The sequence below is a fragment of the Lepisosteus platostomus genome, chromosome 1 (genome assembly GCF_059453375.1).
Source record: "Lepisosteus platostomus isolate fLepPlt1 chromosome 1, fLepPlt1.hap1, whole genome shotgun sequence".
In the NCBI taxonomy this organism is placed as follows: Eukaryota; Metazoa; Chordata; class Actinopteri; order Semionotiformes; family Lepisosteidae; genus Lepisosteus; species Lepisosteus platostomus.
The window spans coordinates 39,354,469-39,378,425 of record NC_142611.1 but is presented as its reverse complement, the minus strand read 5'-3'; the positions used below and the strand labels follow the sequence as shown (position 1 = coordinate 39,378,425).

At 35.7% G+C, this 23,957-nt stretch overlaps 1 protein-coding gene across 3 annotated transcripts in view; it reads left to right on the top strand.

The window, feature by feature from the left end:
* The window catches only part of cpeb2 (cytoplasmic polyadenylation element binding protein 2), a 53,625-nt gene extending 31,806 nt beyond the window's left edge, over positions 1–21,819 (top strand). For 2 of the 3 annotated variants that reach the window (XM_088628349.1, XM_088628365.1), the window contains 8 exons: positions 166–216; positions 7,957–7,980; positions 11,021–11,194; positions 11,514–11,603; positions 12,510–12,628; positions 13,352–13,466; positions 14,047–14,228; positions 17,397–21,819. In XM_088628349.1, the coding sequence (XP_088484475.1) occupies positions 166–216; positions 7,957–7,980; positions 11,021–11,194; positions 11,514–11,603; positions 12,510–12,628; positions 13,352–13,466; positions 14,047–14,228; positions 17,397–17,624 (983 nt within the window). In that variant the 3' untranslated portion in view covers positions 17,625–21,819. The remainder of the gene's footprint in view (positions 1–165; positions 217–7,956; positions 7,981–11,020; positions 11,195–11,513; positions 11,604–12,509; positions 12,629–13,351; positions 13,467–14,046; positions 14,229–17,396) is intronic. The other variant, XM_088628356.1, reaches the window with a different exon arrangement.
* Positions 21,820–23,957: the final 2,138 nt, after the last annotated feature.

Sequence of the window (23,957 nt, the reverse complement as noted above, 5' to 3'; positions counted from 1 at the left end):
TTGTGACAGCAATTTGAACATGAACAGAATGATCAAGGACAGTTGTCTTTGCGTTTTAAAACAATATGGCTAAAAAACAAAATGAGTCTTCATGGCTATGAAAACATTAAACCTGTTTTATTTGTTTTTGCTGCTATTTATATATATTTTTAATTTTTGTTTTAGGCAGAATGGGATACCCACATCCAGGAACAGACAATCTTCTTATGCTAAATGGTAATTATGTTGACTTTTTTTCAATGTGCTGTATTTAGTTAATTTTGTATATGACCGAGCACTACACACAAGAATAAACCTTTGCTGTGTGTTCCCACGTATTGTGGCCACCAAGAAACTGTTATGAATTTAAGTTTTAATTCCTGCAGACCATGTGTTGATTATTACTAACATTTACTGATACTACTGTGTATCCAAAGCACACCCTGCCCTCTGGAAGATTTGCAGTTTCAGCTCATTATGAAGACTAGAAATTTATTACCATGCCTCTGGCACAGCATTTAAAATGAACTAGCTTATGCCTGAGAAAGTAGTGTATCTTGGAGTATTTGTTTGTGATTAATTGGATACACATGCACATTGTTTTAAAAAAATGTCTCTGTTGAAAATATCCTTGTTTTACTGAGAAAATTTAGTACATTATTTCATCCTGTTTTCTGGAAACTGTTTCCATTGTTTGGAAGATGGCACTAGCACAGCAACCATGAAGATTTAGATGCCATTTCTTTTTTTTTCTTTTTTCAATGGAACACTTCACATGGGGGGGGGGGGACACAAGTATTCTAGAAAAGGATTCTTTTTATCGAACATTACGTACAGACTTTGAGACCGCACAAGTAGACAATTCAGTGAGAAAACTTTGTGAGGTCAAGAACAAAAACTTTTTTGGATGATTTGTTCTCAGCCTCTCATTATAGTGCATGAGCACGCAGGATGAGAGCCATATCGATCAAACTTTGCTCTTCCGCGGCAGTTCTGGAGGATGACAGATTTCAAAAGGCAGCAGCTGTTTTTTTCCACAGAGAGAATGACTCATGTCATTACATCAACCATATAAAAAGGTCATGAACAAAGGAATCTGGTGCAAGTGTTATTCTTTCCACGTGCAAGTGACCTGGTCGGTCATCCTTACTAATAATTGTAACATCTAATTCAGTAGCTTTAGCCAGGAAAATAAACAAAATTAGTATGTTTCTTTTCCTTTACGTGGAGTTGGTAATTGGACCAGGAATTTTAGACTTTTTTTAATATCCTGATATGGAAATGTGATAGACAAATGGTAAATATGTTTTGCAATAAATGCTCTTTTAAAAGTGATACAGAAAATCCCTTACTGACCACAGAATGAAGTGAGGGTTTTTCTTTCATTCCTTATCTTTGTCTGAAGGGGAAACAGAAAAACGTTAAGAGACTGTCTACTGCAGGAGTGAGTAGGGTTCCTTGTCTTTCTGGCAAAATGCTTTGTAGGCTGAAGTAAATTACTTTTATATGGTTGGAGCTAACGTCTGAAATTGCTGGGAGCTGCTCACATGATTTAGAAAGTTGACATACACATATTTTGTTGTTTTGTCTTATAATGTAAGGAAACCATTTTGCTGCATGTTAGTTTTTTAATTTAGTAGTTCTATAATTCTTAAATAGTATTACTAGTAATTCAGTTCAGATTTTTGAGTAAATGCTGAACATTTAAGATGTACTTTTGTTTGTCCTATTTTTTTGCCTCTCACTGAAGAACTGTATGCAGTGCTTTAATAAATGTATTTATAAGTATGTCTTTGAAGATATTTAAAAGCATCTTGGTCTGTTCTTTTAATTAAATAGGCCATGAAAACATATTAATTATCCCCCATCTCTCATTAATATCTTACTTTAATGACTGGAAAGGAAAAACAACATTGTATGGAAATATGTTATATTCCTCTCCATCTCCAAATTTCACAGAAAATTTGCCATGGAAAAATAGTTTATTATTTTGAATCCTAATCCAAATTGGTGTAGACATAAAATCCCGAAATATTTAAGACTGTATCTTGCAGACTTGATGGACAATGTCCATCTTAAATTGTTTAGTAAGTAATCAAGTCTCCAGTGTAGCACAAGCAAATGTAGTACATTTGGTACTTGACGGTATCTGTTTTTTGTTTATTTTTACACCCTGTTGTGGTTGAAACTTGGGAGTTAATAAAGTAAATTAAACCTTATGAAGTAGGTGACTGACATGAAAATAGAATTCACAATTTTTCACATTTTCTTTCTAGAGAAATAAGGTTTCACAGATGAACTTGTAACCGCTGATACTTTGCTGATTAATAATACAGTACAATTATGAGTGTCACAGAACATATAATAATATACCTTAGTTTTCATTCCTTGCTATTTTCAAACCTGGGATCTGGGAACACGTGATACCTAAAAATAGCATACATGTGCCATCTTGCTATCTGTGTGCATATATCAGGATTCAGCTCCAGGCACTTCACCTTCCTGCCCTACTATGATTTCTTTCAGTACTACTTTGTCAGTCTACAGTACGAAATATACACTCATATTTAACCATAAATTGCTACAGTGCCTAGTACACAATTATTAAGTGTAGCCTTCTTTTTTTTTTTTGTCTAGCTAAAGCGCCATTATTGGCATATTGTTGGAAGGCTGTCTCGTCTGTGTCATAGCACATTCCATGGTACAAACCAGACTGTGACCAGACACAGGAGTGAATGAGGACTTGTAGGCAGACTCCTCTAACCAGCCCACCTTCGGAACCAGTGAGCCACTCATCACAGGCACCACATCTCCATACTGCAAGGGAGACATGCCCCCTCACTGACAGCACTGCACGCCTTCAAGCAACTGGGAGGCTGCAGGGGTTGCTGTGTTCTTGAGAGTCGAGAGAGCCCTGGTCCGCTGATCTTCCCCTGTCCTTGATGGCACTCAGCCAGTAGTGTACCGGCACATGAGAAATCACAATCACAGCCGGCTATTGATGTGACCCAGGCTGGCACCCACAGTAATAGAGCCATAGTTTTTGCAATGATGTGAACTTTTAAAAATTTGTAATCATGCATTGTTTAGAAATTTTGAAAAGAAAAGTATCTTTTTACAGTTTAAATTATAATAAAAAAGCTTATTTGTGTTAAATCAATCAAATACAAGACTACACGTTCTTTATTGAACTCGGCTAATCACACTGCAGAAAACAGCTTAGTTATGGTCATAGTTAATATGTGAGATATTTTTCATTTGCAGTATCAAAGTTTACAATTATGTTGGTTGACAATACTCTAGTCCAGGAGCTGGCAATATTGTTTGTCAGGGTGCTCAAAAATCTTGTTCACCCAGGTTGTAACAAAATTATCATTGAATAGAGTCAGTTGGTATCTGAAATATTTTTAAAATATAGAAAGATTATAAACTGTTGTTCTCATCTTAGTGCTTCATTTTCCGCTAAATGGTGTGGATCTTGGAGTGAAAAGGTTGGATGATCTGCAATAGACATCAAGAAGAAGGATGTTGTGTTTGAGGGTGGAATGGTGGCCCAGTGATTAGCATAGCTGCCTCACAGCGCTGGAACCCTGGGTTCAATTCCGGACCTGGGGTACTATCTGCGTGGGTTTTGTATGTTCTCCCCTTGTTCTCATGGGTTTCCTCCAGGATCTCTGGTTTAATCCCGCAGTCCAAAGGCCTACTGGTAGGTTAGTTGGCTTCTGGGAAAGTTGGCCCTGGTGTAAATGTGAATGTGTACATGTTTGTGTCTGTGTGTGCCCTGCGATAGACTGGTGTCCTGTCCTGGGTGTACCTTGCACACGTTACGTGCCGAGATAGCCTCCAGCTCCCCCTGCGACCCTGCGTGAAACACTTGGAAAATGGATTGATAGATGTTTTGAATGAGAGTTGCACCTATTTGACAAGCTTGATAAATGTGGCATGGATAAGATGGATAAGTGTAAGATTAATAATTCGAAATTTAAATTTCACAATTCATTAAAAAGAATAGGGAATTTGTTGAGGCCTGTTAGCTGAAGAAAAAGCATCTAAACATGCTTTTTATTGAAAACGATCCATTGTAAACACACCTGAAGAAGACTCCACAGCCGTAAAGTGGTGCTCTTTGTGTTGTGTCTCTTTACTTTTCCTTTCAGCATGGAATAAACCTTTGCCTGTTCCGTAATCCCATAAAAATAATCCCATTTAGCAACATTTTCATTTATTTTTACTGGCAGACTCGCACCTTTCAGACATTTCCACGTTTTAAGGCTGTTAAATTAACTAAGTATTATTTTTAAAAAGTCTTCTTGCACAAACTTTACAGCTGCTTCCATGCCAGGCATATATATTGCACATCATGTGAGCATCACTTGAAACATAATGTAATTTTAAGTGAAATTGTAGACGTTACTTCTGTGGAGCATGTTTCCCTTTAATTATTGACTTCTTGATTTAAGTAGTATTTGAAACAGTTTTAGAAGACAAATTAAAAGCAGTGAAAATACTGCATTTTGTTACAGTTCCCCAAAATATAAGATATTTTTCAGTTTCTTGAATTATTGAAAATTGAAGGTTAGCTCTCTGGCTAGTGGAGATCACCGCTCATGTGTAGTTCATAGAAGTAATGCTTGCTATATACATGTATTTGTTAGTTTTCTCCTTTGAAAAATAGTTTTTAACCATTAGAATCTACCTTCTAAAAAATACCCCTGCAGCAACTTCAATTTTTTTTTTAAATGAGTACTTTGAAGAAATTGAAAGTGATGTATAACACATCACACAACGGAAGCAAACAAAGAAACACAGCAAACAGACTTGTTGAAACCAAGAATAATACTAAATTATACTAAATCTTTAGTGTAAGAATAGGTTTTATGCAAGTTCCAAAGATGTGGTGCTACACGCAAGAAGGCTCAACCACCTTACTGCATGGAATTTGTTCTTCCACAGAGCAAAAAGACCACATTCAGCAGATTCACAGCTGGCCCGCACTTAAGCCCTCAAAAATATGTGGCTAGACCATTCAATAATACATGAGAACCTTAAAGAACACTCTAAAGTTGTACATTTTACAGAGGATGGGTGTACCTTTGGTTAGCACAAAGGTCACCTGAAATCTTGTCAAAATGAAGCTGGCTTAGTAATATTTGAAGATAGTGTAAGGCATTACAGTAGTCTAACCGCGATTAAATAAAAGCGTGTCTAAATATTTAAGCAGGGTCTTAATTGAGCCGAGGTAAGCAGTTGGGGGGGAAAAGCCAATGTTAAATTCCTAACAGGCTCGCCCCCAGTGAGATACTTGACATGATAACAGAGGTCAAAAGTAACAGAAAGGCTTTGGATTTTCATTAAATGTTTGATTAAAGCAGTCAACAAGTGCACTTCAGTACTCGAGTCCCAGCACTGAACATTTCGGAACACCCTGTGTAAGTGGGACAATTTCAGATTTGCATGTATGCAAAATGGGAGCCAAGCCACTGAAAGGAAAAACTAAATGATGAAAAGATGAAAATGAAATAAAGAATGTCACCTAGAAAATTTCCAAGCAAACCAGTAGGATGCTGTGATTGATAATATTAAAAGCAAAACTTAAATCCAGAAAAAAAATATCATGAGCCAGAAACTATCAGCAGATCATTAACCAGTTTAACCAGGGCTCTTTCATTGCTGTGTTTCTTCTTAACACTGACTGAAAAGGCTCAAAGAACTCATTAGATGCAAAGTGATATTGTAATTGAGCTGTTTCCACCACTTCCTGAAAAAAGCAAACTGAAAATAGGGCAGCAGTAAAGTACCTGAGGGATCTTACCATTTTAAATGCAATATCAGCAGGCTTTAATTTTAATTAGATTTCAGGGGCTTGTTGACCAGGTGAGGTAGTAGGACCAGTAGGTAATCTGAGATAGTATTCTTATGGTTGTAGGATAGGGTTCAGGACACAGATTATAGGTCTCATTTTGCCTATTAACTCAGTTATGTAGACAAAATCAAAAGCAGGACAGTAAGGGAACTTCTTTCCCTTTCAATTCTATTTTTTTATACAGGTATTACTGATCTGAGCCAATATTGTTGTGGATTGTTGTGCTTTTGTGATAACTGCTGAGGTTTTTGTTATGAGATATTCTTTCATACATCTAAAAGCCTAAATTGAGTGCAAAAGATTAATATGTTTCAAGATAATGTTATGGCTCACTGAGTCATTGAATAAGTCTGCATGTGGTATGCTATATATTTTGCCTGCAATAGTAGAATTAATAATCTGAATGATCCAAAGCATCTTCGTCTGTTGATGATGGCAGATAAGGTTCTGTGTTTCACTGTCGCTCTTAAAGGCAGATTTGAAAACATGCTTGACCACTGTGAAGACACTAATATCAAATGGCATATCGCTGGTAAGAGAAGATAAGGAAACATTTTCAGCTAACAATTTTAGGAATACATCAATACCCAAACCCTGTTTTTTAAATAGAAAAAAATAGTTATATTACTTGAAAGAGCTTCACTAAATTTTTATTAGTCATGAGATGGGAAACTGCCTGTGGTGTTGTGCTTCTTAATGTGCAAGAGCAATTTACATTTTGCTCCCAATTGTTGAAATGAAACTAAAACTGACAGAGCAGTCCTCTAGGTTTCCAGTCATCCTGCTGTTGTGTTTTCATATCTTTGCTTTAGGGGATTACCAGCAAATGAGAAGCTGAAGGTCTGAAACAAACCCATGCAGTTGTAATAATGCAAGAAAGGTTACAAACAAAAAGAGGCCAGTGAAAAACTTTAATTTTCCAAGTTGAAATGACATTCAGTTCCTTCCAAAATAATGGGTCAGCAAAGTAAAAACTAAAGTTTTGCTTTTCAGCCAAGTACCTTCCTATCTGTAGATGTCTTTTTTTTTTCCTTTTTCCTATCCGTATCATTAGATTAATGTGAATGATAAGTGTGTTTCATTTTTAAAGCAATTCCAAGCATACAGTGGATTAATGTTAAAACAAAAACGTACTTTGTGTTCAAACCAATTATTTTAAATGACCGTAAATACTGGGACACATTCACTTATAGGATTGTAAATTACAGAGTGTAAAAGTCAGTATTGGGTTGCAAATCCCTTTGAGACAATCACCACATGAATTCTATGACCCATTGAGCTCACTAAACACTTTCTGCAGTCATTTGAGATGCTTTAGTTCTGCCAGTTTCAGTTCTTGCCTGCTCTTGGGGTGTTCTGACATCAATTATTTCTTCAACATGTAATGTACATGCTCAATTACATTTAAATGTAGAGATGATTTTTTTCCAGATAGCTCTGATAATTTGTTTGTCATCAACTGCATATGTTTTTCTCAGCTGATTGGTAATTTCACCTGAGGTTTCTTTTACATTGTGGTTCAAATGGTTGATCTCGGTATTCCCAATTCCTATACTGTGGTTCTGATTTGCTTGTTTTCTTTAAGCTTCAATGTTTTTTAAGAAAAGGTTATGTGCTTTTCATTTCAATTATATACTACTCTGAAGTATCTATTCTGAAGTCAAAGTGAACAGAGTTGATAGGATGTTCAAAGCTCTACATGTGCCTAATTACCCAACAATGAACACTTGACCAAGAAACACATGAATCAATACTTTAAAACTCACAACACCTTAAAATAAATAGGGTTTAAATGGTCAGTTTCATTCAACCAAGACAGTAAAACTGAAATGATGATATTAAGCATTAAATACTTAGAAGCATATAGCAGTCTTCATTTTCATGAGAGCCTATTGTTAAAATTCCAGTTTAAACTTCACTATCCCTATATTTTTGGAGGGCACTGTAAACTATATGTTAGGTGTTATATGGTTAAATAGTCACACATAATGACTGCTTCATGTAATGTAATTGTAGCCCTCTTTGCTGTTTTCAGAAAGATACAATGAGTATAAGTGATGTTTTTGTCTGGTTTTCTGACTGCTAAAATCACTTTGTGCTTTGTTTACACGCAGCAAGGAGTTATGGGAGAAGACGAGGTAATGCACTTCTGTGTTTTGCTGTTTGGGTTCAGCATTATTCCCAGTGGTTTGCAATTAATTCAGTGACCGTAATCAGTGCATGTTGTTGACTATTGATTTGCTTTAGTTTTTATGTTGAACAGAACACTTTTGTTTAAATTAAAAAATATATTTTATCAAATATATTGTCTAGTTATTACTTTAACTTAATAATACTTTACATCCATTCACTATCTGACTTTATCCCTTTTGGATAAAGAATGTGACTATACAGTGTATAACACAGTATAATTGTTACTGAATGAGTCGAATTGACCTTGTTTAAAAAATAACTTTGGAGTGCATGTACTGCTAATTAATTGTATTTAGTCCAAATCAAATCAGTTAGGCAGATAATTTTAATTACACCAATTATTTTGCACCTTTCTATGTTAAATAAATCCTTTATACTTTAAAATTAATGGCAGGGGTGGAGATGCGGCTGTGGAAAGACTGCTGGGTGCTCCAGTCCCATTTAATCTGTAATAAAACTCATATTTACCAGAAGTCCTTGACTGCTTGTACAATGATGTAACCTTGCAGTAGCAATGAAGTATGTGATTATATTTTAAAAAGTTCAAATAAACAAAGCCCTCAAATAAACAGACCACAGAACTATCACGGTTTGGTAGACGTCTGTAGCTCTCTTCAGGTTTAATAAAGTCATGAGATGCTTTAATCAGTAGTCTCTCTCCACTGTGTTGTCCAAGATGTTTAGGTATTTAAAACTTGATTATTTTACATCAAATACACATATAAATTCCAGTCTGGTGTTCCCCAAATGATGTGTGTAGTGCATTTAAATGCAGCATTCTACATTATTAAAGAGCTGTACACTACAGCCCATTAAATAGGTTGTCATTGTATAAGGCTTGTGTATAATTGAAACTTGTATTATTAAGTAAGGTGTTTCCCAAAAAAAACTAATAATTAGAGGTTGGCATAATGTAATCGTACTTACATAATCATACTGTTTTTTCTCATAGTGGCTAGTCTTTTTATTTTATGTAGTATAATGTATTCTGTTAGCCAGGATAACCATGAAATAAACAGCCATAATATCATTCATTTCTATCTGATGTATGTTTCTGAAGATGAATTAGGTTAAAATTGTGAAACTTTACTTACATGAGGAAATGTTTTACTCAACAATACACCGCTTACTGTAAATCTGTCTCAGAGGACTCATTCACTGAAGTTTGTAGTCAGTACTTTGTTTTAGAAGGCCTTTAGCAAAATACTTCCCGTGCTTTTCAGGCCTTCATGCTAGTTAAAACAATAGCAGAACAAGTAAGTTCTCTATAATTTCAGTTGTAAAAGATGAACATGTATTCTAAGACTGTAAAGGCTGCTTGTATCGGTACACACGTCATGAATTTAATTAATGGTTGTTGCCAGGAGGCTATTTCATTGAACTCGGTGGACAGCCTTATTCTATGGTCTGTGTCTAAAAATCACCAGGAGCCAGCTCCCTTGGACTTAATTCCCTAGCGAGATTTTTTTTTCTCCTCTTGTTCTTTATGATGTAGAGGTTAATGCAGATCTGTATGTGAGCCCTCAAGCCAAGATCAGATCTCCTCTGGGACCTGAGCAGGCATTGTCTTGGCTACATGGTGCACGTAACAAATTAAACAGTGCTCCAGATTTGCCAGGTCCTCCACTAGGGAGTCAATTTTTGCTTTATTTTCTTGTCTACAGCAGCATAGGAAATCCATTTTTTTCTACTTTTAATTTTTTGTGCTTGTATGAGGCATAATTATGATATACGGTGCACAGTGCAAAGAGGCTTTTTTTGTTTTTGTAACATTTGTTTTTCCTTTCACGTGGTCATTGAGTAAAGGAGTCTTTTCTAGGAAATCCCTGTCATAGAAACATGCTCATTTCAATTCTGCTGTGGATTTGGTGGCAGCTTTTCTAGGACAGTTGTTATTTTTGCTTTTAAATATTTAATTTATAGATTGCTATATGTCCATGTGATTGATTAGGTAGCAAGCGAACTTGCAGCTTGAAAGAGTATTTGAGTTGTACAAGAAATTGCGTAATGTGTAAGGATACCAGATGGCATTACCAGTTATCTTCTTTTGTGCCATTTTCTACTGTTATTTTTATTGCATATGGTGGCAATGCTAACCATCTACTGTACCTAGAAATATTGAAATATCCCTTTATCCTCAATTTCACCAGTTGTTCATATATTTTATTATGAAATTACTTTAATATTATTCAAAACAGCTTACACGTACAGAGTTCACTATTGGAAACTAATTGAAGTTCATTTCAGTCCAAAAACAAGAGGCACTACCGTACACAAAAGATTGTGGGAGTCTGGAACAAGCCTTCATGTTAGCTGATACCATTTCTTTCAAGAAATGGCTGGTCTCAAATCAATAAGGAGCTAAATGGGCCAAACAGCCTTTTCACATTAGCAGACCTTGTTCTAAGTACAGATAGCTAGTAGGCTTTTTAAGAACTGCTCTGAAAGTGTAAAAGTAATCTTAACTCACTGTTGTATAGTGCTCAGCATGATGGAAATGAAACACTGACAAATGTGCTGTTTTGTACTTACCTGTTCAGTGCAAGTTCTGTACCATTGTAAGGAAAATGGAAGATGCTTTTTGACTGCCGCAGTTCTGCCTCATCAAAGTCACTTTTAATGTGTAAAGTGCTAGTTATAAGAAGCTGTTTTAATTGGGTTTTTTTTTTTTTGCTTTGGAGGGAAACTGTCCTGTGAAGAGAGGAAGCATTTTTTGAAGGATACAGTATTTTGTTCTGTTACCACACAACGTTTTGCTCTGTTCCTCACATCTACGTTTATTCATATGGCATTGCTTAACTGTTCCTGAAAACAAGAAGTTAATGTTAATGTTACATAAAGAATACGTAACACATATCTTTTCACATTTCAGTCCACTTTTTTATTCATTGCATGCCTGTATGTTTCAGTGCGGTTTGTAACAATGGATCTGGCAGTCTCCGGGGGATTTGCAGGCGCCTAACCTGTTCTGTGCTTGCTTCTCAGGACGCTCCTCCCTGTTCCCTATCGACGACGGTCTCCTGGATGACGGGCACAGCGATCAGGTGGTCCCTGGCGTCCTCAGCTCTCCCAACTGCTACTCCCACCAGAATGGCGAGCGTATCGAGCGCTTCTCCCGCAAGGTGTTTGTTGGTGGCCTACCCCCAGACATTGATGAAGGTGAGAAGACGTTGACTATGTTTAATAATGCAGCAGCCCTTCCCCAAGGGAGGAGTGGGGTGTTGTGAAGCTGTCATGCTCCATTATTTACAAGACCAGCTGGCAGCTCATTGATTAAAAGAAACCACTCTTAATTAATTCTTTATATTTTCTACAGGGAAATATAAAAGCAGGAAGGGTATTGTAGGCGTCCTTCAAGAAGGAAAAAAAAAGGATAAATAGCAAGCTTGCCGGTTTCATAATAAAACGAAGGTGTTTGTCCAGATCTTTTTAAGGATAGATGGCAATTACATTCTTCCCTTTTGGTTATTTTCTGCAGATGAAATCACTACAAGTTTTCGCCGCTTCGGACATCTTGTGGTTGACTGGCCTCACAAGGCAGAGAGCAAATCCTACTTTCCACCGAAAGGTAATGAAGATCGAGGTGTACAGCTTCACACCTCTGCGGTCATTCTCACAGACCTGACATTATTTTCATACATACATACATAATGGATTATTTTTTAGGTGTTTAGTCTGAAAATTGCTACCAAGTTGAGGAGCACTATTTACACTAAATATATTCATTAATTATATTTTCCATTTCATTATGAAATGTGTGTGGTTTTTAATTTTCAGCTGTTATGTATAAGCATTTTAACACATTGAAATATTTAGACTTAAAAGATTTCTAGCTTCTAAGGGGACTTTTTTATTAATCTCTGCAGAACAAGTTTAATGTTGCTTAGTTGATTATTTAACCAAACCATGTCTGTTTAGTACAGTATCATTATGCACACACTTATAAAGGCAGATGTTGAGTATTTGTTCACATTTATAATGTAGTCAGGGAAGTAATTAGGCAGTGCATTTGAGGCTACAGTGTGCACAGCGGACCCAGAGGTAATCATAAATTATACATAAATTATTCCCTCTTTTGCGTAAAGTAGTAGTGACTAATTTGGCGCAGCTCCTCGGCAACAAAAAAAGGAAGCAACCTTTCTGCTCATTGTAAATTTAGCTAGAAATGTTTAACATAATAAAGTAGGAAGATGGCTTAAACATGAGAAAAGAATGCTGTGTGCATACTCTTGAGTTGCAGACTGAAGACGAAGTCACAGTAATTTTGAAAGCTGTTGTCTCACTTATTGATGCAACCTCCCACAAAGATACATTATTGTATACATTTAGCCCTGCACACAATTTACAGTTTAAATTGCAGCATCGCCATTATAATCAGTTGAGATAAAAGTTTTATAATTAACTTCAAAGACAAGGAAAAAGGTTGAATGTTTCCTCCTCTTGATTGATTGAACGACATACAATTGTTTGCCAGGTTATGCGTTCCTGCTGTTTCAAGAGGAAAGCTCAGTCCAGGCCTTGATTGATGCCTGCCTTGAAGAAGATGGAAAACTTTACCTGTGTGTATCTAGCCCTACAATCAAGGACAAGCCTGTAAGTGAAGCAGTAATCTGAAAGCTTTCCTGATAGAAGAGCACAATCCGTGGTTCGAAACAGAAACTGTAGAACATTTCTTGCTCTGATCATCCACATGAGAAGGGGATAGCTCAGCAGAGTTGATTATAAAATATTTCAGTGATCATTTATAAACATTTTCTTACTAGTAACACCTGAATTTAGCAATCTTTTGTTTTTTTAAGTTAGGTATGCACCTGTTCTTTATGTTTATTTTGGCTAATGTATAGCTCTACTTTCATTTACTTTGGGAAAATAACATTTATAACATCCATCTGGTACTGTGATCCCTGTAACATTCTTATTTCTAATAAAGAAGAAAAATAATATTCAGCAGTGGAATGATTCAAACGTTAATATCCTGAAAGAATTACATATAATTCCTCATTATACAGAGACTGTAGCAATGTAGCCGAAAAAAAAATGTCAACAGTTTCTTTGTTATACTGCATGGATGCTTCTACCAAAGCACCCCTGTATCATTAATTGCTTTCTATCATTGTTGATTTTGAACTTCAGGGAAATAATTGCTAACTAAAAGCCTTGATTACTAACCATAGGTTTTCTAGATCAACATTTGTTTTTTCTCATCAGATTTGATACACCTTGGGAATGTCATACTGCAGCCCTAATGAAACATTTCATGTGTCTCTGAATGTTTTGTTCATACATAACAGAACCTTTTTTGTTTTTGTTTAATAGGTGCAAATCCGGCCCTGGAACCTGAGTGACAGTGACTTTGTCATGGATGGTTCACAGCCACTGGACCCTCGTAAAACCATTTTTGTAGGAGGAGTTCCTCGACCCTTGAGAGCCGGTAAGCTAAGAAACAGTAGCGCGTGCATGTTATAGGAGTGATTGAACACAAATTTTACACTAGAAATATTTGACTGGAATTAGTTACTCGTGTTTGTGAATGTTAAAAAACGGAACTTTAAAAAAATTCCTTCTACACAGCGGCAGAAAAGTTTGTCTTTAGATTACATCACACAGGGTTAAGGAGGTATGCTGTAAATCTCAAATATCCAGGGGAGGGACCATTTTTTAGGGTAGGGTGATGTTGAGATACACTACGTGGCCACTATAAAATTGGGAGGGATCCCCCTGTCTGAGCCCCACCTGCCTTTTATAGTTTTAAACTATAAGTGGGTATCATAAAACTATAATGGGTATTTAAAGTCATAAAATAAAATTGGTAAAACGTCTAACCAAATTTATTAAATTTATTTTCATTATGTAGGTTGTAAAAGAATGGTCAATAAAAATAACCCATTCCGTACAACTTGAAAGAAGTGTTGGACGTGTCAGTCTTCACATTTTACAAATGTGTGGAGAAGCACTGCAACTATTTGATGACAAGTTACAAGTTATAACTTGGAGCTCTTGTTCTTTCACAGTGGAGCTGGCTATGATCATGGATCGTCTGTACGGAGGAGTTTGCTATGCAGGAATTGACACTGACCCTGAGCTGAAGTATCCGAAAGGCGCAGGACGTGTGGCCTTCTCCAATCAGCAGAGCTACATCGCGGCCATCAGCGCTCGGTTCGTTCAGCTGCAGCACGGGGATATTGATAAACGGGTAAGGGAAGCTTGCACTTTCTCCGGCTTCTCTAGAGAGACGGAAGAATACTGGGGGAACGATACAAGCCTCCTTTTCATGGACGTTGAGCTGCATAGCAGAAGAACTGCTTTTGAGAGTACACAAAGTCTTTGAACAACATAACAGTACCACAGTAACTTATAGAGGCCAATGAGCTGCTTGACAATAATGGAATGAAAATCACTTCTACTGTCTAGCAGTAGCAGTTTCATTTTGAGTAATATATGTAGTTGCTGTTTTTCACCAAGTTTGAAATCTCTTGGGTTAATTTCTATTTGTATCATTCAAGTTACTTATTTCTGCCTTATGAAAATGAAGAAAATCAGCTGCTTTTTCAGTGTTAATTATCTTTCATCTAAGAGAGTTTTATGTTAAAGCTACTTTGCATATTTTAAATTATTATGGTAAAATGTTACAATATGTATTCATCAGTGTTTCTCTGAATGCATAATTAATGTATTATTTGCAGATGGCTGTAATGAGGACTATAAATTATAAACGGAAAATATAGACATTAATTCATTGCACTAGTGTTAAGCTACACAGATGTGACAGTAATGCTTATCAGGTTCTTAGTGGAATCAGTGTAATCCAATGGCAGTGGAAGTGGAACCACAAATCCTGGAAGAAATAATGATTTTTAATGATTGACTCAGTTTGAGTTTCACTGCAGTTGTCACTACAAAATTCAACATTCGTCTTTATCATCACAAGGGCACCATTTCTCCAAGTTATTTTTCAGTCACAAATGACTACATGTATATTATGTACGCATAGAAGGTTTTGTAATGTCTTTTAAAATATTTAAGTTGTTAGGCTGGGTCTGAATATAACTGCACATACATATCAAATCACTATTTTAAATGAACTGACAAAAATAATTTATGGAGAGTTCTACCAGCTGAAAAAAAACCGTTGTGGCTAGACGTAATAACGTTGAGGCCTTCTGCACCAGATCTGAAATGTTTCTTAAGCTATTGTAAATTTATTTGTGTTCCCACAAAAGTCTGATGATTCAGAAATAAATATAATTGTTAAAGATTTGAGTTAAATTCAACAGTCAAGCCATTTAAAGCACATTTCCTACTTTAACATTGTGGCTTAAAAGTAATAACGTTGAGACCTTCTGCACCAGATCTGAAATGTTTCTTAAGCTATTGTAAATGTATTTGTGTTCCCACAAAGCCTGATGACTCAGAAAAAATATAATTGTTAAAGATTTGAGCTAAATTCAACAATCAAGCCATTTAGGCACATTTCCTGCTTTAAATGTTTTTTTTACATTGCATATTTAGGCAAAGAGAAAAAAAGGAAGCAATCTGTCTCAGCTTATTGAACTTGAAATCAAGTCTACAACAGTAAAGGATGTGTAACATTAAGAGTGTATGCCAAGTTTAGTTTTGTGATTTTTTTTCCTGTTGGACTCATCTTTCAGAAACCCTCTGAAGTAATATATTCCTCATAGATATGGTAATAAATTCCATATATTATTGGCAGAGTTAGAAGCGCATGAAGCTGAAGTCATCACTGTAGTAAAATTGCTCTCATCTGTTGGAACTGCCAAATTCAATGCCCATCAGGAGCAATCACTGTAATATCTTCTATCAAGCCCTATTGTTGTCGTGTAGAAAGCCCAGGGTAGCTTATCCAAACGGTCTGCGTGGTCAGCAGAGACTGCACATGCAAATTGCTCTCATTCAATGCCGAGTGTTCTCTGGCAGCAGGCACAGAAGGTACTGTCTATCAACCACAGATGCACAATGATTTTCTAAAGGCCTCCATAGGTTTACATTGCATTTTGTGTTTTGGGAATATTTTGTATTCCATTTGTCAGCATTCACTTTTTTATCCATTTTCCTCCTCATTTATCATCAACCAGTTTTGCTTATCCTTTGTAAAACTAGATAATTCTGAACTTCTCAATTTGGTAGGGAGATGTGCAGTCAGGGTTCGTATTTACCTTTAAGAAAACAGATGTGATAGGAAATGGTGGTTTGAAACTCTTCAAAAGTGCGTTGTTTATTATGCTTCGTATTACATTACATTCTATGAGGCTGTGCCTGTGTAGTTTTGACTATAAGAAAATTGCTGTGAGTTAAGGAAAAGTTGCTCAGCATGGCTTTGCACCTGTTCCTGGACTGGGTTGTGTTTTATTGCATTTGCATAGCTTAAGTTTATGAATAATCATTGCTAGGTGTGATGCTCCATGGGGCTGTTCACAGCAGGGGCACTGGTTTTAGGTCTGACGACAAAGTGAACTTTATTTATAGTGAACTATTTACATTGCTGGCTTCAATTCTGGCATAGCAACAGCAGCTTATGGATATTCTAAGCCAAGCGGCTAGTATGGTAGCCCTGTAGCCCGTAAGATTATCATTGTGTCTTGAATGGTGGTTCAGCAGCTGGTGTTGTAGTACACCAGCCTATGAGGAGTAACAGCAGCTGGTCTTCAGCCCGAAGGCTTGTGTTACAGCCGAGTGGCTGGAATCTTCAGCCCTGAGGCTGAAACTGTAGTGCTACAGCTTCTGTTATAATAACACCACAGGTATGGTGGTCCTACAGTCGATATAGGTCTTCCCCCATGTATTCTAGCTCTATCCTCTCTCCTCCTCTTCACTCTCCTTTCTAGCTTTTCCCCTGTCTTCCTCTTTTCTTTCCTCTGTTTTCTCTCCTGGATCGGTGCTCTATTTTTGTGGGCTGGAGCAGGGAACACAGCTGATCCCTGCTCCAGTGATTGCCGGCTTTCACCATCTTGGAAGCAGGGTATCCAGTCAGCCATCTTAAGTTAGGGGGGAAAGCTTTCAAAAATTGCAGGAATCATCATGGAAAGTAATGTCCATGAAGGCCGCGGCATCACAAACAACAACCAATCGTTGGGCATCAGCCTAATTTGCGATTTGATTTGCAACTGTAACCGATATGTGCCAAATTGGAATGCGATTTTATTTTTCAGTATTATTTGTTCATTTTTATATTCTAATATCTTTGAGAATGAACATGATCCAGAAAATCTCCTTTTCAATTGAGATTGTGCGCACTAAATAATGTCTGATTTTAATTTGAACTTTTCATAGCCAGATAAAGTGTTAGAGATTATATAAATGCCCAGCTGACTCAAAACAATTGTCTTTTGTTTTTTCACTGAAGGTGGAGGTCAAGCCATACGTGCTGGACGATCAGATGTGTGACGAATGCCAGGGAGCCCGCTGTGGGGGGAAGTTTGCCCCTTTCTTTTGTGCCAATGTCACTTGCCTGCAGTATTACTGTGAGTTTTGCTGGGCAAACATTCATTCTCGTGCGGGGCGCGAGTTTCACAAGCCGTTGGTGAAGGAAGGGGCTGACCGTCCGCGACAGATTCACTTCCGCTGGAACTGAAGGCCACGGCAGAGGATCAGCGAGATGACGCAAGAATGCATGTGGCTTATTATGAATGAAGATACCAAGACCTTGAGGCAGAAATAAGTGCATTCTTCTGCCTCTTACCCTAAGCTATCAATACAGTACATATATCTTTTGTAGCAGCCAAAACACTACAAGCCTCTGTTTTTCACCAAAACCCTACATCTCAGGCTTTACTAACTTTTTTGTGGTACTTTCATGTTTTTTAAAGAAAAAAATGGATTTTTTGTAGTTTTTCAAATTATTTTTATATGTAAAATTTAAACTAGATATGAGAATGTTTTTTGCATGGGGGCGCACTGTCTGCTGCTATCTCCAGTGGGTGAAGCGTGCACTTATTTCTGGGAAACCTTGATTTTAAACTCTCTTAAGACCTGCCCCAAGTGATTTACCAAAGGTAGCAAAAATGATAGGAGGCAAAGTGAAACATTTCTGCCACAAAACAAATTTTATTTTTTATTGTTGCTATTTGCTGTGTATTCTTATTGAAAAATAGGGTTACTTTTTGCTCTCCATTTTGACTTGCAAAAAAATAATACCTCATTATATTAATCTGGTTTGTTATTAGCTATTTTAAACATTTTTAATCACAAGCTGTATTAGAAGCTTTGCTGCTATATATAGGTGTTATATATAATGCCATCTATTAATACGGGATTTAGAAAAGAAAACCGATAAACTGCATTGCAAGCTGAAATGCAGGTGGCACACGTGGCCTAAACTGCCATAATGATTCTAGAATGTGAAAACTGAACTGCATGTTTACTTATTAATATTCTCCATATGCATGCAATGTAAACATTAATGATACTTATAGGAGAAAAAAAACAGTTACTAAAAACGTATTAAAAACTCTTAAGTAGCATGAACAAAATTACAGAAGCTAGGCATATTAAAAAAAATGATAAAAAAGTACCTTGCATGCATCAATGTGATCAGTTACCAGTGTCCTACATATATATATACACAATAAGCAAACTTAGTTTTAGATTAGAACGTGCAGCCATTTTGTGACCTGGTGGTTAGTGAAATTTTGAAAAAAAAATGCAGACTGGATGTTATATCGTAGTTCCTGTGCAGTTTTTGTGATTTGTGGTTCTATTTAGTGTGGAGTGAGATTTTAGTGTAGTTACACTTTGTGATGTAGAGCAAGACATATTCTGCCCCTTTTTAGCATGTAGATGAACATGGCTTCGACGTCCTCTGCAAACCAAAGATGGCCAGCTCACTGCTAGTAGCAAAATTCAGTAATCTAGGAAAAAGGAGGTCAAAGTAGTTTTAGTATGGCTTTGCTATAGTTACTTATCCAGGTAAAGTCAAAATGGAGATAGTGTTTAAATAAGGGGATGATTGCATTGTGCAAATGTGCAGTTAGACTGGAACAAGAAGTATCTTTGGTTATAAGTCACTTTTACTTTATGCTGATCTATAAACCAGAATGATGCAGTATGTCTTTTGGTACTTTTGGAATACGCAGTGAGAAAGAAAAGTATGTTCTCTCAATAGTAACACTAAAAAAAAAGGTAACATGATTTTCAGTTTAACAAAACTGGAAACTGGAATCAACAACAAATATCTGCTTGGAAAAAAAAATGAAACCAACACGTTGGTTCAATTCACGTTAGAACTTCAGTCAGAGTTCAATGCCAGTTGACTTCTGTTTAACTTAAAGGCAGAATTTTAAGTTGAGTTGAGGAGATTTGAAATCTGCAATGTTGATTTCTGTAAAGCTCAGATCTGCCTTGGTGTTTAAAGAGCAAGGTCACAGAAGGATGAAAAAGAAAATGATCACAGTGAATGATAAAATATTGTGAAGTATCTTGTTTAAGTGGAATTGTGAGACTGTAAAACCATAAAGGATAAAGAATTGGCCCCCTAAGACCATTTAAAATTTCCTGTGACAACTTCCCCAGATGTTCATTGTATTAGCAATCTGCAGAGTAACAGTCTTTGTGTGATGTTTTCTGATAGTGATAATACAAGGATGTTGCTCTAAATAACTCATAGGGACAATCTTTCTGTGAGCAGTGTTGATCTTGAATATGGGTGGTGGACTGCTGTGCTTTTTTTGTACTGTATTTTGTGTTTCATGCCCAAGTCTGCTGTTTTTATGGTGGTCGTGATTCAAGCTTTTAATGTTCAATGTAACTGCTGTGTTAAGGAGATGAGGTCTTTTTTTACTAACTTATTTATTTATGTTTTCTATTTGTTACTTACTCCTGGTCCTTTAGACTTTCTTCAGCTATTATTCTTTCCCTGCCAAACCTTTGACAGTTTAGACCATTTGTTATGCACTACTTTTATATGTTTTTAGTCATTTTTAATTTTTCTTATTTATATTTCTCTTAATGGTTGGCTGTCTTTAAGGCATTAGGTGTTTTTTGTGCTATACCTCAACATTAATTCAAAAGAAAAAAAAGACTTTAGTTGACTTTCTCAGAACTTCTCCCTGTATTTTCATCTTAAGAGGTGATTTAATCAGATTTATTGTCATAAGTTATTTAAAATAGTAAAAGGCTCTGAGCCTGACATATATGTGAATTAATATACTAATCTAATATATTAATGACAGAAAAGAGTTGTCGCAAAAGGCAAATTACTTTCGCAGACTGAGGGATTACATGAAAAAAAAGCATGATGAACGGTGACTGAGTTATAATGATTAAATAGTAATTTTAGTTTATAGTTACATCTAAAATAAACTATACAGTGCTTTGGGAAAAAAAGATATTTCTCTCCTAACTTTTAGTTTACTCCTCTCCATATTTTCTTTGATTTTGTTAAATTGCTATCCTCTGTAATAATGAGGTAGCAAGGGAAAAAAAGAGAGAGACTTGTCATTAATCATGTTGCTACCGTAACACTCAGCTTTCCATGTTTTTTGTATGTAATACGTCTTATTTTATATTTGTTCAACACTGTTGCATGTTTTGGTAAGATCATATTTATTTCACTATTTTTGTAGACAAAATATCTATTTGATTTTGATTGTATTTTTCTATTTCAATAGGCTTTACACATTTTTTTCCCCTTAATCTCTGTAATTTTGTCCAGATGCAGGGTTCTGCAGAAAAAAATATTCTAAATCCATGCAATCTTATATATTTTTCTCCATTGTTTTAAAGGAAGGAAACCTTAGTATTTATATTAAGTTCATGGAAAACACTTGAGATTTTATCCCTGTTGCATCTGGCCTCAGTAGGCCTCTCCTCAAAGATGCTACAAAACTTGAATATAACACATTTTGAAAGGCTGACTAACCTCGATTCTGTGTTGTGATGTGCAATACTGTTTCTAATGTTTGTATAAAAGAATAACAGTGTAAACCTTTTTAATGCAGATTTATTTTTTTCATTGCATATTTTGCAGATTTTATTATCCACAGTGTCATTTTTTACTGTCAAAAAAAAGAAACCCCTTTTGTCATTGCAACTATTTTTAAATCCAGATATCTTTGTACTGAAGTTAATGACTGTAATTATTTTGGATAGTGTTTTGCTAACAAAAGGAGAGACTTTTTCATGCATATTTCTATTTTGTTCCGTTTTGTTGTTTTTTTTTTTTAATTTAATGTTATTATTTTAATAGTAGCAAAATACTTGGAATAATTTTTCATATTATGTGTCATTAATATTATTTTGTATTTTTATGTGGAAATATATATATAATTTTATGATGCTAATTGCTAAAATTTATTTTATGTTGAATTATTTTTGGAGCTAAAATCTTTGTAATATTGTTAAAGTAACTAGTTTCTAAATCAGAGTTTGTGTATAGATTCACACAAGTGGTTTACGGAGTGTTTGGATTGTAATTATTACTGAATGGTTCTTTGATATGCAAATTAATATTTGGTTGATTTTTATTTTTGTTTTGTATTTAAATGGGGTGTTAATTAGTTTTATTCATTTCCTAAATAAAAACCCATTCTGTTTGGACACATGAAGATCACCTTCAGCTTTGTTTTTTTATTTTTGTATTTCTGTGCATCTTTTTTTATTCAGGTCAGGTGTTTAATTCTCCAGTCTTGTCTGTTGTACTGGTAATTTAACTCTGTAATGGAATAGTTTGCTGCCAACTATTTATATTACGTAATTTTTAAATATTTGTAATATTGTTGATTGAATTAATAAACCATTAAATTATTGGCATGTTTGCTTTTCACTGAAAATGATTTGGCCTTTATTGCTTGTGCTGAGGCAACCTTCTCCACAATACTACAGTTTTCCAGTTAAAATCCAGCTCATATTAAGGGTGTTTGCAGTAGCGCATGTAAGGCATGAAACTTTCATTGTTCTCTCACACTGGCTGGTTGGTTTAGGTACAGAGTGTTGCCGACACTTAGTTTGGTTTTGTTTGGCTAATTGAACAGAGAATTTCATCCAGCTATTTCTTTAAAGAAGTCTGGGTATCATTTCAACATTGGGAATGGATATTTCTTCAGACTCACACAACCCAAGAGTTTGTTTATCATTGTTCCTTTTACATATTTTATTATCCACAGCGTCGCTTTTCACTGTAAAAAATTTAAACACATTTTGTCACTGCAACAATTTTTTGCAATTAATTTTAATTTAAGAAAGGTTTCAAACTGGAGTAGGGCATTCAGCCCAATTTAGCCTATTTGGTAGTTAGTAGCTGATTGATCAGTGGATCTTGTCCACCCATTTCTTGAAGGGTATCAACTTCAACATGACTTGGTACATGTTCAATACTCCGACAACCCTTTATGTACAGTAAATAAGTGCCTACTGTTCTCTGTTTTAACTGCATTTTCCTGTAGTTTCCACTTGTGTCTTCTGGTTTGTTTCACTGCTGATTCTGACGAGGTCCAATTGGGTTGACTTTGTCCGTGCCTTGGAGTATGTAGAATAGTTGGATCATGTCCCCTCATGTTCTTTTCTGTAGAACACTTTAAAAGTTCAGTTCTTACAGCCTGTCAATGTAGGACATTCCTTTAAGCCCTGGAATGCATCTATTTGCTCATCTTTGGACTGATTCCAGAGCAGTAAAGGATTTTCTATAATGCTATGACACAACTTATACACTACACAGTAGTTTAAATGAGGACTTACTAAGGCATTGTCTAATAACATCCCTTGGTTAAAATTCTACACTTTTAACAATACCATATATCCTCCAGCTTTGTTTAACTTTGTATTGCTTTCCCACATTGTATAGAAGTTGCAAAGAAGTAGAATTTCATAGTACAATAATGATAGAATGGAGAACATCATTTTCTTGAACTAGCTGTGTAGTTTTATCAGTTGTTGCTGTGCTGTTGACAATAATTTTTTTAAACAACGTTTAAACATTCTGAAGCTGACAAACCCTAAAAAGTGTTTTGAATGGACACGCTAGCCTTCTGCATGATAATCTATCAAATTTAAATTTCAATATAGTTACCATTTTCTTTTTACATTTTAATTTCTAAATTACTTACTATAGTTTGTATTATGATTTTTCTGACTTCATGCAGGAAGTAAAGAAATTGCAAGATTACTTACAATTTATATATGGTACATGAAATGCTTGCACAGTACAATGAGGTGTAAAGCCGTTTTAGCATTAGATTAATAAAATTTAATATAATTAGAATATAATATAATTTAATCTGATTTTTTTAAATGTCATAACAAGAAGGGCTATACAGTGGTGCAGTGGTTAGCATTGCTGCCTCACAGCCTTTGGGCCCTGGGTTAACTTTTTGGGGTGCTATTTGTGTGGTTTGTTCTTCATGTGTTCTTGTGTGTTTCCTCTGGGTGTTCAGGCTCCTTCCAGACACACTGGTAGGTTGATTGGCTTCTGGGAAAAGTGGTTCGGGTGTCCCATCCAGGGTGTATCTTTCCTTGCACTCGTTCCTTTCCAGGGTGGGGTAAAATGAATGAATGGATGTATAGTAAATAATAATACTTTTGATGGATTCTCTCATCTGACAAGTGCTATGATTGAACAGGTTACATCTTGTTCTGAAGTTCTCCGTGTGAGTGGGTCAGGGTGATTGTTTTTGGACCAATGATTGTTCTTTGGTCAAAGCTTGTTAGCAGTCGTATGCAGTGCAGTTGCGAGCATTGCATCTTCTTGAAATGACCTCACGTTCAATTGCACGATTTCACCTCTGACAAGGTGGCGTAGGCCTATATTGTCTTAAAAGATGTCAATATGGTGTCTTGTACATTATTGTATAATTGGAATTTCAGAAGAAACAATTTTACTTGGCATTTCGATGTTTTCATTAGTAGTTTATTGGTGAATATTTTGAATTTTATTCATTTTTAAATTGTTATATATGCTTTAAACTATGGTGAT